Here is a 16,096-nt window from a genome sequence, read left to right as displayed (position 1 = left end):
AGTGATTATCTTGACAAGCTACACACTCTTTGGCTAGTCAGATTTGACGTCACTGACATGCGCAGTAATGATGTTTGGCGGCACTGTCATGTTTTTAATGACACAGCGCCTCTCTGTGGGCAAATAACATGACAATTATAATGACAGTAAAAATACATCGTCCGGTTTCATTTTGGATTGCAACACGCTAAGATGGTTAGCTGCAAGAAGACACCACACAAGGCTTTTATTCGTGTGGTGTTGGTGCAAAGTTACGGTTTGTCGGGGTGGCTAACGCTAGCTTGCAGAATGGCGTAAACGTCAAATGTTCCTACCTGGGGTTTCCTCTCCGATCTTCATCGTGACACTTGTCCGTCAAAGCGATGACCTCATCTGCAGGGCTCCATGCGTCCAGCAGCGGTCCAGGTGGAAAAAAGATCCATAAATTGCTGGCTGTTTGTGGATCCACAACTAACATGAAGAACGACCTGCTGCTCCTTAGGCCTGATGGACCTCAACTCAGCAAACATCTCGTCTTCTTCCATGGAGACATTCAGGTGAATACATGAATGATCTGTGCAATGCTTCACTAAAGTACCACATTGAATAGCTAGTTTTCATCCATTGAGACAATCAGGTGAATACATGCACTATCATTCATAGTGTTGTTAGGTTGTATATGCATAGAATTTACCATTGTGTATTTTTATGTTGTAGTTAGTCTTCTTAAGGGTTTTATATGTATATTTTGTGGGTGTGCCAATTTGAAGATAAGACAATAACAACACAATAATGGTGAATAAATTCACTTTCCTATATAGGCGGTATTAAAAAAAGTGTCTCTCCTTGTGTGGTTTAGAACTTTCAGGATGAGATGGTCCTCCAGCCAGAGGGGGTGCAGTGGCTGTCCTGGAGTCTGGAACAAGTGGCTGTCACCCTTGGCCGTCGTTTCCCTCAACACCACATCTGGGTGGTGAGAGCCTCGCGCATGTACCTCCACAAGTTCAGCTGCTACCACAACTTTGTGGAGAGCAACATGTTTGGAGCTCCACAACACACGTCCTACTCGGCCAACGGTGGAGCTCTTCACCACCTCAGGTTCTCAAACTCTGTTTGGTACCACAACAATAGTAAAATATCATGTAGGGATGTCAACTGTGGGTATTTTAATCGAATGAAGCAGATGTTTGAGTCCAGTATGTGCTTGCAGGGCCCTGCTAAGCCACGCAATGGAGCGAGCCGGCCTGCCAAACACTCTACATCCACAGGGAGGTGCCGCAACAGTCCCGCCAGGGTTTTCTCTGACTGTAGTGGGCTTCAGTAAAGGCTGCGTGGTCCTGAACCAGATGGTGTATGAGCTGGCCGGGGCTCGGGCAGACCAGCACATGTGGGACTTTGTTAAAAGCATCTCAGACATGTTCTGGCTGGATGGCGGCCACCCTGGAGGAAGTGAAACCTGGGTGACAGACAAGCAGGTGCTGCACCAGCTGGCTGCCAGTGGAATTGGTATCCACGCACACGTCACCCCGTATGAGGTGTGCGACCCCATGCGGGCCTGGGTCGGCCGTGAGCACAGACGCTTCATCAAGACCTTGGAGGAGTTTGGGGCCAGCCTCTTCCATAAAATCCATTTTGAAGATAAACCCCCCTCTATTGAAAACCATTTCAGGGTCATCCAGGAATTCTGACAAAATAAGCACAAGTTGTCGTAAAGTTTGATGCAGGTCTACTAAAATATACTCACAGTATTGATACTACACTCGTTTGAAGGACAGCTTGAGACAATAGTCAGCAAAGGATCATGGGAAATCTCCAGAAAGCGTTTCATTCATTAATGATTTGATACATTTTTGTTGAAATGATGGCTACATAAACCTGCACTAGATGTTCACTTTCACATCACAGTGATGCTCTGTCATCTTTTATTCCTAAATGTTACATTCTATGACTGAGTACATTTAGTTTTATGCTGATGTTATTACATCATTTGATTTTTTGACCAAAGCAATGTTTTGTACACTTAATGCTAATTTAATTTATTTAATTAGAAAACTCTTTAATATTCATTCTGTGTGTTATTGCTGTCAATATTGAATCTAACATCAAATCATTCCATGTATTAAGTTATTTTTTCACCAGTCTGACAACATATTTTAAAGTGTAAGTGGCAGTTGTTTGAAAATACCAATACCTTGTTTGTAATAATGGGTGCATTACATCTCTCCAAACCTTAAAACAAAGGGAGTCTTATTTTCTACACATCTTTAATGAGCTTTTTGCAAGTTTGATGCCTAAATATTAGCATGTGCTTGTTGACAGTACATTATGGATTAAGTTGTTTTCTTAAGTCATTACAAATACAATCAGATTGCTCATACATTAAATATAAAATCCAAAATAAACAAACTTATCTCTGAAACATTTTGCTTGTGCTTATGGTTGTTTCATCTCTGACGCTTCATATCCTCCAGGAGACAAACGTGTCAATCAAGGGTGACGCCACATAGGTTAGAATACACCACATAAATAGCTGTGTGAGTGGTCGTCGTGTTGGAGAATAATGCCAGCCAACTAAGAGTTTCATCATTCATGAACTGCAGCGAAACAAGTCCTGTCCTGTTTTTTCTGATTGTGCTGCAACAGGATGAACAACTACGGGTAACATCCTCTGACAAGACACTTGTCAAAAGTGATGATGAGGTATTAGCAAACAGCAGAGAAGTCAAAAGCTTATTTCTTGACATGTTCACAAAGCGCATTGGATAGACAAATATCTGGACAACAAGCTCGATCTGCTGTTGGCGATATTATACGTTAAATATGAGACGACTAAACACTAAGGCCTTTGAACCAAGTGCTGACAGCATTAAATGATATAAAACAAAATTAACATGGAATGTAGAAAAACAATGGAACGCATTAGAAAGGAGTGGTGTCATTTATTTCACACCACACCACGGCCTTGTACCTGTTTACCAGTTCACCCACATGACGTCACCAGCATCTACTTCCTTCTAGAACCACTTTCCAAGCGACACACTCGTCATTCCACGTCCACTTAAACTTCCCAGCACCACATAAAAGCATCTTTGCTCCCAACCGTCCAACGCCAACACCACCCTTCTCCGCACCTTAAACGGCATGTGCTATCGCACACGAACGACACACAAATCATATCAAACAAGTCCAGCACATAAATAAAAATAATCAACGATAGAAATGAAAGGTTGTGTGTCAAAGTAGCAACTTAATCATTGCGGTAAGAAAAAAAAAAAAAGTTGTAAGTGCTAAATCATCTTCCCTTTCTGCAGGCTGACAAGAAAGGAACTCTTGCTTCCAGTTTGCTAGAAAGACAACGTGCACGCTGGCATTATTAGTAGCTATCAGACAAAAAAAACACAAAGCACGTCCCAATGTTACAATTTGATAACCTGAGAATTGGATTAACAGTGAAAATAAAGGCTTGACACTTCCCTCCCCCCGCCCCAAATGGTAGCTAATCTTCAACTGGAATCAATAAAATAGTTTTTCTCTAAAACCCTGAGCTAAATGCTCCAAACATTGCATATACATGTGGCACTCTTGAATGTGAGCTAATACAGCAAGTACTGTACGTACTTAAGATGGACAGGTTGACAAATAGAAACGTAAAGACTGAACATGCAAGCGAGGGCAGTGTCGCACGCCCATATATGCAACTATTAAGATGACGCATGGAGGCAACTTCATATAACAAGGATGGCAAAGAGAGAAGTCGTGCCCACGAGTCCTCATCCATTACAAAGATAATAAGCAGCTAAACAAAGACACAAGATCAGTGTTGACCGATCAATAAGCTGATTATCTTTGGCTTGTGTTAATCTTGTAATTAAGTATAAATAAGGACTCTTGCAGTCAACTGCTGGTCGTTTGGAAGCTTAAAATCCATTTAAAAAAGGGTTTCATAAGTCACCATCTCCAAGAAGCGGCTCCTCGTCCAAGCGGAACTTTTTAGCATGAGAATGCGGCGACTCCAGGAAGTTCTCCTTGTCCTCGGGGTCCTCGGGTGGAGCGGCCCACTTGGTGCCGCAGCTCCGCTCGCGGACGGCGCGGGTCGAAGTGGGCTCAGGGCTCACGCACAGCTGCTGCTGCCATAGCCAGGGGTGGCTTATACACTCGGCAGCGCTGGGTCGGTCTCTGTGGTCATAGCAATGTAGAACATTTACAGGCTAGAAGGGTCTGTCCAAGTCACTGAATGCAAGACAATGAAATCACTAAATACAATGTGGCGATGCCTAACAACTACCGTATTTTCTGGACTATAAGTCGCTCCGGAGTATAAGACGAACAATGCCAAAAATGCATAATTTGGTAGAAAAAAACATACATAAGTCGGACTGGAGTATAATCGCATTTTTTGTGGGTAATTTATTTTACAAACTACTTGACCAAAACAGACATTACGTCCTCTTGGAAGGCAAATTCTAACAATAAAAGAATAGAGAACAGGCTGAATAGGTGTAAGATATGCTAACACAATGGTTATTCAGCTACACAAAAAATAAACATGAACAGAAAAGGTGTCCAGTGTTTATATAACATAAAAAGTTTTTTCATTTATAAGTCGCTCTGGAGTATAAGTAGCAGGAACAGCCAACCTATGACTTATAATCTGGAAAATACGGTATTTGGACACTCACATGCGCCTCTCAGCCCCAAGGGTGCACCTTTGCAAGGTATTCGATGATTGTTATGATGCAGTCGGAGTGTAGTTGTACATGTACATGTACGTGTAACGGTTTGGTACAGAGGCATACCCATTTCCCACATGGAAGACATTATATGGGGCCTTATCCACGGGCAAAACTGTTTGCTATTGCACTGAGGTGTAACTACATACTGTACTTATAGCTTACACATACATAAAAATGAGAGCACTTTTGTTAAGAGAAGATGAACAGAGTGATGTCCTCTCCTTGTCATTCTCATCTTTTTCAAAAGCGTCATTCAAACATATCTTCTACTGGAGATTTAAAAGCAAAGGCATTGAACAAAAAGTGAAGATGAGGAGATGTGCCTTAATTGCTACTTTCAGGCACATTCTGAGAAGTAAACTCCCTGTGGTCAACAGTCGGTGTGGTTGTGGACTTCCTGAAACCCAATGGAATCGCTGTAAAATAAAGCTGGAATGCTCTGAGGGCAGATCCAGTTCTTTAGTGCCAACTCTCCACTGAGACTTGATTCCAAAACAATGGCTTGAGAGTGCTTCTATTCTGGGATATTTTTTGTTTTTACTCACTCAGGCGCTTTGACCAACAGTTTGCGGATGAAGTCTACAGCCAGCTCAGAAACCCTGGAGAAAGCGTCCCTGCTGTAGTCCACATTGACCTGGGACACATTCAGGTAAGTCTCCTGCTTGTCGTCGCCAGCAAACGGCGATTCGCCCGTGACCAGCATGTAGGCGATGACGCCCACACTCCTGAGAAAAATACATGTGCAATAAAACACTATCAAATGTAACGGAATTCCATGAGACAACAATTTGCTTTCCGCATACTTGACAAGACATCTCAATAAAATTAAAACACTGTTTTGCAACATTGTGCTTCATTCACGATGACAATCATTTCAATGTACAGTAAAAATAAGTTTGCTTGCTTTGAAAGGACACACTCACCAAAGGTCGGTTGCTGTTGTGATAGGCTCATAATTGAGGATTTCTGGAGCTGAGTGGATCAAAACAAACAAGTCAATAATGAATGAAGAACAACAAAAAAAGAATGCATGCAAATTCGAAGGAAATTGCTTCGTGTTGTCAGCAGTGTCTGGATCAGTTTGAGAACAGGCTGTGACAAAGCAATAAAATCATGTTTGTAAATGCTATTACATTTTGAAAATTGAACCAATTATAATAAACGCAGAGCTTCCAATTATTGAAAGTGTGTATACGTTTTTTGGGACACCCTGTACACTTTGTACAGTACATACACACACAAAGTATTGTTGCCTGTGACATAGTGAGGAGTTAAAGTACATTTCAAGGCCTTACCCACATATTCAGGTGTGCCAAGAATCTCTCTGAGTTCTCCAACCGCACCCAATTTGCGTGCCAGACCAAAGTCTACAATCTTTATGTCCCCTGGAGGAGACAGGCTTGTCAGGAGAATATTCTGGGGCTGAGAAACACATACAGGAAACCCAGAGTGAACATCATGGTGAAAGGACAAAGGTCAGATCGTTGGCGCCAATCCTTTTATGACCTTTTTTAAAATTTGTGTCATTAGATTGAAAAACGTTCTGAAGGAAATTAATACAATATTTTGGCCAAAACAAACTTGCACTCTTATGTGTCTAATAAAGGAGGATGTACAATGTATGGGACAGTAAAGAACTTGTGACTTTTACTATTTAGAGGGTGAAACTACTATAAAAAAAAAAGAAATGCAGCCACAACTGAAGCTTGAAATGCTTTGAGTGAAAATATAAACTGTATTTAAAATATATATCCCCTCAACTCCACTAAGGTGATGTTAAACCTACACCGTTTCAGTCAAAGATACTAAATTGTTATTTTTGTTTGCTTTTTATGCATACAGATACAAAATGTGTCTTATTGACATGTGTACTTGAAGAATAAAAATTAGTACATTTAAAATATAGCGGTATATACAGTGGTGAGAAAATGTGTTTCCCCTCTTCATGATTTCTGAAATATTTAAGTGTGACAAACATGCAAAAAAAAAAAAAAATCAGGAAGGGAGCAAACACTTTTTCATACCACTGTAATTAAGTATTGGTCTTGATAAGCAGGAAGTTATCTATATCAATAACTAATATATTCCCTCCACTCCAGCTATTGTATATACAGCATGTATATGTATATATACAGTATATGTGCATGTGTGTCCACCTTGAGGTCTAAGTGCACGAGGTTGCTCTGGTGGAGGTGGTGAACTCCCTCCAGCGTTTGCCTGATCAGACGGGTGAGTTGAGCCTCCGGCAGCAGCTCGTCAGACACACAGTGGTCAAATATCTCCCCACCCGCTGCACTGGTTAGGAGGAAAAGACAAAAGAAGGTTTTAAAATCAGACTACATCTTTACAAACAACAGTTTTAACCAACAAGCTCAGATGTTAGCTTCTCACTGTTTGTGCTTTGATCAGTGGTTCCCAAACGGACATTTGAGAGACACACTGATTTAGATAAATCTACCAAACATTTATAGAATTAACAATGCAAGATGGCGCCTCAGACTGTATGTCTACTTATTTTAATATAATATATAAAGGCTCAACTGCTAGTGTCTTCACTCTGCTCAGTGAGCTCCACAATCAGAGAAATCACACCAGAGTTTGTTTGAAATGAAACAAACCTATCAAATAACGGCAGGATGGTTCCTAAAACGCAAGAAGCACTTCCTCATGAGCAGGTTGACTGTTTGCATTAGTATTTGTAAGGACGTGTATTCGACAGCACTTTTTATGAAGAAGGGAGCAATATGAAAGCAAAATGGACTCAAACACACATCATTGGAAAAACACCGAAACATGTCAGCCGCTTATTGATTTCGTAAAGAAAGTTAGATAAATAACTTGTGTAATAGCTTTGAGTACAAGGTGTGTATTATTGAAAGGTCAACAAATGTCACCCAAGAACAATAACTGTGTATTCAGAGCATTCATAGGAACTTGCTTTAGTTTCGGTTATGATGGCAACAACATGAATCTACAAAAAGCAGGTTATGTCACTATTTGGACTAATTAAATGTTTGTTCGTGTACAGTAAAAGCCGCATAACCCACACAAAGATGACCTTGAGTGAACTCACTATTCCAGCACTAATACAATGTCGTGATCTGTCTCGTAAGCAGCATGCAAGTTGACCACTCTGGGGTTGTTTCGGGCCATCTCCAGAACCGCCATCTCATGGATCACTTCAGCTCGACAGTCACGACCCCGCCTCCTTTTTCGTAGAAACTTGGCAGCGAACACCTTCCCCGTGGATTTCTCCATGCAGTGTTTGACCACTGCAAACTTGCCCCTTAAAAACAACAAAGGAAGCATGTGTTTGGAAAATGGACATAGAGTATACATAACAAAGTCAAAGCCAAGCATCGGGGCTTGGAAAGAAGTTGGTGTCCATATTGCTCCAACTTGTTTTTTTTTTTACATTGTGGTTGAGGTGCAACGATGATATCAACTAAAAGCACAACATGACAACAGAGTCGCAGTGGCTCTGATTTTACTTTTTTGTGAGACTTGCGGGATCCTATAAATCAAATTTGGTTCAAACTCATTCAATTAATAACAGTTCTAATAAAGAATTATTGTAACAATAAAGGTTGCTATGATGTGGTTCCAACAGAAGAAGTGGCAGAGAACATTGTGACACCTAGCAATCTGCACTGCACCTCAGGACATCCTATGTTGCAATCGCATACACAACATGTGAATAAAACTGGCTGAGGCCACTTCTCCTTTTTCAATTCTGAAGATCATGTGCGTTCACATTAGAGCGATAACAATCAATGATTCATTTTGGCATTAAATTAACCATTATTTTAAATTATAAATTGTAATGCGGTTTTGGAAAAAACACTATTTGTGTCAGGTTCATATTGAATAGGTCTGATAACTTCCATCCATCCATTTTCTATTATCCTCACTAAGGTCACGGGGGTGTATCGTATCCTAATCGGACCTGGTTGACATCCCTGCCAATTAAATCTAAACACGAGAGCTATATAGGCCAAATGTCAAGACAAATAGGATTTATTTTACATTTATGTTCATTGTAGTTGTTATTCATCACGCAACAAACAAAGCCACATTATGACACCGCAGACATGGACATGATTAATTTTCCAAAAATATCACATTAGAATTTACATAGCATTCAACAGACAGTAGAACCTCTGTTTACATCATGAATTCCTTCCAAAATGTCAGACAGAAACTAAAACGTACAAAAACCAAGGCAATTTTTCCCATAGGAAATACTGTTAATCCAATTAATCAATTTCAAATACCCCAAAATATTAACAAAAAAAAATAACATACATTTTTATAGGGAAATATGATCATGTTCCATGCCAAAAAATAATTTGAATGGCAAACAGATGGAACTTATTGTTGATGGCAACACACACACACACACACACACACACACACACAGATATAGAGCATGTGTAACATTCAGTCAATGTATGACAGATTAGATCGGAAAAACACACCATGGTCATCATGCCCACTGGCAAACATGACACACATATCATATGTCCTTATTACTTCAACAGTTAGCATTTCATTGTTTGCCTACTGTCATTATAGAGATGTATTCCACTAAAATCATGGCCCATAATTTCTTTAATGATAGCCAAACAAAATGTCATACAGTATGTGTAAGCATTGTCCAGCTCTGAGTATGTATAATAATATGTATTAATAATTTGTGTATTCATGACAGACTATAAATGGTTAAAACAAACAGGGTAAACGTGAAAACTAGTACTGTGCATGTTGTGAAGTTGGATTACATATTGTAAACTGAAAAACTGGCATTGTGCCTGTTGTAAATCTAAATTACAGGTTGTTAATGAAACAGTAAAACTATCATTATATTTGTGGTAAAGCTGCATTGCAGGTAGTTAATAAAACATGAAAGCTGGCATTGTACGTGTATCTGTATTGTACTGTTACATTCCAGACTGTGACCTAGATTTTCACTATTGTAATGTGCTGTTGTTTGTGCTGTTGTAATGACCCATAAAACAGTATGGCTGTCGTCAGACTGTAACTTTCAATAACGTCTTACTGCTCATTTTTAATTTTAAATTATATATACTGATAGCTTCGGCGACTTAAAAAAAAGTACATAAGTTAGATCGAGACACATTTAGGCCTAAATGGAGGACTCACCTTCCCAACTCTCCGGTGACTTCGAACACACTGTCCAGCGGTTCTGTGCTGATCGGTGTCTGGATTTCGGCGAGCAGCCCAGCCGACAGACCGCTGCGACTATCCAGCCGCCTCCGAGACATCTTCGTCTCAGAGAGCTGTGTATCCCGGCAGCTGTCAGACACCCGAACCGGTCGCGAGTGGATGAAATATGGCCGGCAAAAGTAACAGAGCTAACGGAAGCTAACAGGAGCTAACATAGCGAGTTGCTAGCTCGACGGCTTGCAAAGTGACTTTACAATCGACGTCCTCAACTTAACGGATGAGGAGTTGCTAACACAGAAATCCCAAACATAAGGACGCATTCCTACATTTAGTAGAGCAAGCAAACCTATTCTACATGTGGAAAATGTTCCATCATTTTTTACATCCTTCGGCTTGACACTTTCCCGACACGTCACTGCAGTACACATGCGTACTTCTGTTTAGTGCCATTCAACTTCAAATGTGTATAACAACGTCAATGGTCGGCTCTCGGACCACTTCCGGTCTACCACAGATATTCTTCCAGCCCTCATAATAAAATGCCATTAAATCTATAGCGGGTGGGTTATTTTATTATGAAAATCCGTAACGTCCTATATTAGCACTGATTTCCTTGAACTTGATTTACATCAGTGAAGTCGCTGATAATTTGCCAACAATATAAGTGACAATATTATTTGTAGGGAATAAACGATCATTTATATACAATATATACATTTGCAGTGAAAATGACAATGATGAACATTACAATAACTGCTTTCACATGTCTTATTTTGTTTTTGTTTCCCCTTTTAAGCTACTGACCTGAAAATACAAACGACCAAATGATGACCTCAGAACCTGTTTAAAACGTTTTTTTTAACATTAGAGCTTTCTAGACATGAAATAGCACCCCTAAAGTCACACTTAAACTCATATTATACATTGTAGATATAAAAAAGAAACTACTGTGTTGCTATAAATGTCTTCCCCGGGGAACTGATGTTGAAAGTTCAGAGTTGTGGTGTGTTGCAGCCACAACAGTAGCCTATATTTTCATTATGGATTATTGTGCGATAATTCAAACGTGCAATAAAAGTCGGTGATCAAGTCTGGTGCTTCTTTGTCTCACTGAACATTACAGTAACAGTACTGACACCTAGTGACCAGAGTGGAGTACTGCATATTATGACGTCTTTCATTGTGTCTTGATTTAGGCCGCTCAACCTGTGGACAACTGATCCACAATGATGATGATGAATTAATCTGGCAACCCACGCACGAGGAGAACATGCAAACGCCATACAGAGATGTTCCAACAGAGATTCTAATGGGACTTTAAAGTATGTATTTTATGACATATTGTTTCATTATGGTGACTACTAGTCATATTTTATAATTTTTGCTGATTATAAAGTGTCAAAACACGCTAAGCCTTTAACCAACCTCATGTTTTCATTCTTTTTATTGATTGGACCATGCATTTACATTTTTATAAAGTCTGTGTAGCAATTATTTCACATCACCCAAACTGGACTGACGTGGAGACGGGAAAACTTGTCAATTATGTCTTGTCAGAAATCAACAGGAAATGAGAGGTTATCATGTCTTATTTTGAAGGAGTCGTTGTAGCAAACAGGTCTGTTTTAACATGCCACATACATGTGAAGTGTAAGGATGTGTCCGATGCTTTTTGTCTGAAATGAAAGAATGGTTTACTTTTCAAGCCCCTTTGGTACATTCAGTGCAAAAGATATATTTATACACACAACAGGACAGATATACATTTACAGATATATACAAAGAGGACTGCACACATGGTACACATAATTGTGTTCTATTGTTTTACAAGTCAAAACAGCCCTATTGATTGATCAATGACCCACAAGCAATGAACCATCATCATTATCATTATCGACCTATCTGTAAGACAGGCAGACACGCATGTGTGAAAGTGACACATTGGAAACATGCTTGCCAGATACTTGCTCAGACATGATAATATCATAGAGAAATACTGCATGAAATTCTCCATGAAAGTGACGTCATGTCTTATTCTTATGACTCTTTCGAGTTCCACAATGAAAAACGACAACTCCTTCACCTGTTTTTTGTGATAACAATATCCTCATGCAAAAAGCTAGTAAGGACAATGTCTTGCAATATTTCAGCATGCAATATCAAGCTATAACACAATGGCGTCAAGGCATCGCTCACAGAGCTGACCAGAACCAACACACATGCAGTATTGGGCCTGGGGGGGTGGAGGGGTGGAGGGGGCTCGCTTAGAAAAGTCTGCAACTCACAGCACACGTGGAGCTATCTAGCGCTATTCTAGCCATGTTGCTCCAACACTTCTTTGTACAACAGGTTTCATTTTGCATGCACCCCATACACATTGACTACGGTTCTGCGTTGTTTGCATGGAAGGGCGTGTACGGCCATGAAAGGGTAGTTTGTGTTTTACTTGTGTATTTATCACATGCTATCAAGGCAAAAAAATATATATATACGTACATGTCACAGAAGTCATACATGACCATTCAGGTAAAACAGTATCATTGGTACAATTGGTATCGATACTACTCACAAAAAAATACTATTTTTTGGGCTTTGGGTAAATTTTCAGAATTTTGCGGATTACCATGACCTGACTGTCAATCTACACAGAAATAAGGGCAAATTAATTTAATCTGTACCTGTAAAGGTTATAGCGCATTTTACGTTCATCCTGAGATGTCACCCCAAAGCTCAATATCGTGCTACTTTTTGTGATTAGTGTAGTTCTTATGAAGGTGACATTCATTCATTCATTTTCTACTGCTTTGGACTGGTGGACTGGTGGCCAGCCAATCACAGGGCACATATAGACAAACAACCATTCACACTCACATTCATACCTATGGACAATTTGGAGTCGCCAATTAACCTAGCATGTTTTTGGAATGTGGGAGGAACCCGGAGAAAACCCACACATGCACGGGGAGAACATGCAAACTCCACACGGCGATGGCAGAGGGTGGAATTGAACCCTCGTCTCCTAGCTGTGAGGTCTGCGCGCTAACCACTAGACCTCCGTGCAGCCCTGAAGGTGACATATTCTTTTCAATTCCATTTTGCCTGTGCAGGTTCATGTGATTCATGTGATTAGGGGGGTACGCTGGGGCCTATCCGAGCTTACATCCTGGGCCGGACACAGTCACTCAATCATTCACACACGGAAAGTAAAAAAGTGGGCGAGAGATGCTCGCCCAGCCAGAGGTGATCGGCTTCTGTGACTGGCGATTGATGGAAAATCGGGCGATTTTGATCGGTGGCTGATGGATCGGGGGATCCCTATCAAAAACCTACAGACCCACAGTCAGCTGTTTTTGTTTTCATTGGAGGAGATTTGATATTGCCTGTCTTGCCGCTAATGTGTGTCTTATCATGGCTTACCGCTTCATACATTCCTATTAACTATTTCATACATTCATAGCTTCCTGTTGCAAACTTGTATGGGACTGAGGTGTGTCAGCAAACATATCTGTCCAGTGCTTATCTTACTTGATTTCAGTGTCACTTTAGTCAAATCCATGCATGATGATGTGCGACTTCTGTCTTAACAAGTATACAAAAACGATTGATGTCATGTGTGTTTCCAGTCATGACAATCACTGACTCCACAAAGTAGACATTCTTCCATGCTGTAGAAGAAACACTGAACCGGGATGTTTAGTGACTGTCTTGGAATTGAGCAGACACAGTTTTGAGGTCCAGAGAGGAGAATGGAGAACACTGGTCCATTGGCTCTCTAAGGTGCACGAGGAGGGAGCGTGAAGAAGGCAGTTAACTGAAGGCTCAATGAAGAAAGATCGTCATAAAAACGTTTGCTGATTCTCGTCTCCTAGTTCTTCTTCTGCTTGGTCTGGAAAGTCACAGCACAATGATTCGCCATGTTGTGGCGTCAGTTGCCTTGTAAGGATATGACTTTTGTTTGCCGCATCATCCTGCGGAGGAGAACGTTCTCTATTCACTCCAGACCAAACGTGCTGGTCTCCTCCACTGCTGTCACCATCTTCTCGTATAGCATCGAGAAGGACGGGTACGGTGGCAGGTCCAGACGATTGAAGCATGTGTGAGCTCTGTCGACACAATCAAAACAACGTGGAGTACAGTCAGGGCCAGCAAAGCCTTCTCTGCTGGCCTAAACACAACCAGGACCAACCATTCATACTTACGGACAATTTAGAGTCGCCATTTAACCTAACGTGCATGTTTTTGGAATGTGGGATGAAACCGGAGTACCCGGAAAACTCATTTAGTGCCGTCACTGTCAAAGCAGAGTAATATGGCGCCACCATGTGGAATATTTACAATGAATACAGATCAGACATTAAAATTGAATCCACACATGTCATTCATTTATTTTCTACCGCTTATCCTTATGAGGGTCGGGTGGGGTGCTGGAGCCTATCCCAGTTGTTTTCAGGTGAGACTGGTCGCCAGCCAATCACAGGGCACATATAGACAAACAACCATTCACACTCACATTCATATCTACGGACAATTTGGAGTCGCTAATTAACCTAGCATGTTTTTGGAATGTGGGAGGAAACCGGAGTACCCGGAGAAAACCCACACATGCACTCCAAACAGAGATGCCTGAGGGTGGAATTGAACTCAGATCTCCGAGTTGTGAGGCCTGCGTGCTAACCACTCAATCACCGTGCAGACCCCACACATGTCAAATAAAGTTATTAATATTTCACACTCATATTGGTACCTGGATATCTAAATTCATTCCTCCCAGTAATTATTTCCAAACCAAACCAAAAAAATATATATAAAAGTGATCCAGTTTTTTGAACGGCTCTTTGAAGGGAACGGCTCACCAAGATCCGACTCCCCTCAACGAGTCATAAATCCCATCTGGAAAAATATATATATGCAAAAATCAAAGCGTCCTTTGACTTTTCTCTACAGAGAATCTATCACTTAATCGTTATCATTAATGATTGTAATGATTGCGATATTTATCAAGATATCAAACAATATTCAAAAAAGGAATATTCTACCTGGGTAAGGAGGTGATTTTGCCCCACTTCTCTACACAGAATCTGCGCGGTCCGTTACTTCCACGTAGCGAGGCAAAGCCCTCGTAGGGAATACTGGATGTTCCTGTCACAAACTAGAAAGACAACTATAAGCACTTTAGGAAAAGTAGTTATCAAAGCACTCAAATTCTACACTTAATTGCAAAGTTTATCAACTTGTTCTAGTTAATAATAATAATAATAATAATAAACCAAGAACAAATTTTAATAGCACAACATGTAGTCACTACTTTTTTCTTTTAAATTACATTTTTGTAAAAGAAATGTCATTCATAATAGAGGTTGAATCATTTCAAGTGCAACTTTAGTGATATGAAATATTCATTATTCGCCGCACACTCGCCGAGTGTCCTACCTGCAGCAGTCGGAGTTTTTGTTCATTGTTGAACCTTTCCACTGCTGACCAGAACCAGCGGATCACTATGTGGTTGTCATGGTAACCTAAGAGCAAAATGATGAGTCAGAGGATGGAAAAATAAGGTCTTCTTCATTTCTTCTTCCTTTCACATTTATTAGTGCTGTCTATGCAACAACATAATGGTAATGGTAATGGTAATGGTAATGGTAATGGTAATGGTAATGGTAATGGTAATGGTAATGGTTTTATTTCATTTGAACATGCATCAGATTACAATTGAATGCATCCCATAATCAGTTCACAGTTCCACAGTTCCAGCTTATTAAATCCTACCCCTCCATTTGGTACTTTTACAAACAGTAACTGTTACATTTGTTCACTTCCTGCTTTCCTAATATAGTTTTTTTTATTCATTCATTCATTTTCTACCGCTTTTCCTCATGAGGGTCACGGCGGGTGCTAGAGCCTATCCCAGTTGTCTTCGGGCGAGAGGCGGGGTACACCCTGGACTGGTGGCCAGCCAATCACAGGGCACATATAGACAAACAACCATTCACGCTCACATTCATACCTACGGACAATTTGGAGTTGTAGCATGTTTTTGGAATGTGGGAGGAAACCGGAGTACGATGGAGTATGATTTATTTATTACTTATGATGACATGACACTATTTAAAAGGTACTTGCTATTCCTCCTGCATGTTGATGTTATGTAAAAACATATAAAAATGTTTGCACTGTATTATTAAACTTACCTCCCCTAT

General features: G+C 40.4%; 3 protein-coding genes across 5 annotated transcripts in view; 1 reads left to right on the top strand and 2 right to left on the bottom strand.

Moving 5' to 3' along the window:
• Positions 1-75: 75 nt before the first annotated feature.
• On the top strand, positions 76-2,391 carry lg12h2orf69 (linkage group 12 C2orf69 homolog). The gene is made up of 3 exons (XM_058082433.2): positions 76-536; positions 839-1,077; positions 1,190-2,391. Exons 1-3 carry the CDS (start codon positions 363-365, stop codon positions 1,665-1,667), a joined length of 891 nt encoding a protein of 296 aa, XP_057938416.2. The 5' UTR covers positions 76-362; the 3' UTR covers positions 1,668-2,391.
• On the bottom strand, positions 2,224-10,349 carry stk17b (serine/threonine kinase 17b (apoptosis-inducing)). The gene is made up of 7 exons (XM_058081654.2): positions 9,876-10,349; positions 7,786-7,998; positions 6,869-7,007; positions 6,008-6,134; positions 5,636-5,684; positions 5,258-5,437; positions 2,224-4,155 (listed from the first exon to the last, which is right to left on the bottom strand). The coding sequence occupies exons 1-7, from the start codon at positions 9,995-9,997 to the stop codon at positions 3,921-3,923; spliced, it is 1,065 nt and encodes a 354-aa protein (XP_057937637.2). The 5' UTR covers positions 9,998-10,349; the 3' UTR covers positions 2,224-3,920.
• Positions 10,350-11,298: 949 nt separating this feature from the next.
• Positions 11,299-16,096, bottom strand: part of hecw2a (HECT, C2 and WW domain containing E3 ubiquitin protein ligase 2a) — a 29,910-nt gene continuing 25,112 nt past the window's right edge. For all 3 annotated transcript variants that reach the window (XM_078795126.1, XM_078795127.1, XM_078795128.1), the window contains 4 exons: positions 16,088-16,096; positions 15,330-15,415; positions 14,936-15,048; positions 11,299-14,002 (listed from right to left, as the gene is read on the bottom strand). The exon at positions 16,088-16,096 is cut by the window's right edge and continues 106 nt beyond it. In XM_078795126.1, coding sequence (XP_078651252.1) covers positions 13,891-14,002; positions 14,936-15,048; positions 15,330-15,415; positions 16,088-16,096 — 320 coding nt within the window. In that variant the 3' untranslated portion in view covers positions 11,299-13,890. The remainder of the gene's footprint in view (positions 14,003-14,935; positions 15,049-15,329; positions 15,416-16,087) is intronic.

The sequence above is a fragment of the Doryrhamphus excisus genome, linkage group LG12, assembly GCF_037039965.1.
Source record: "Doryrhamphus excisus strain RoL-2023G ecotype Guam linkage group LG12, RoL_Dexc_Guam_v1.1, whole genome shotgun sequence".
Classification (NCBI taxonomy): Eukaryota; Metazoa; Chordata; class Actinopteri; order Syngnathiformes; family Syngnathidae; genus Doryrhamphus; species Doryrhamphus excisus.
This window is presented reverse-complemented; position numbering and strand designations above follow the sequence as displayed.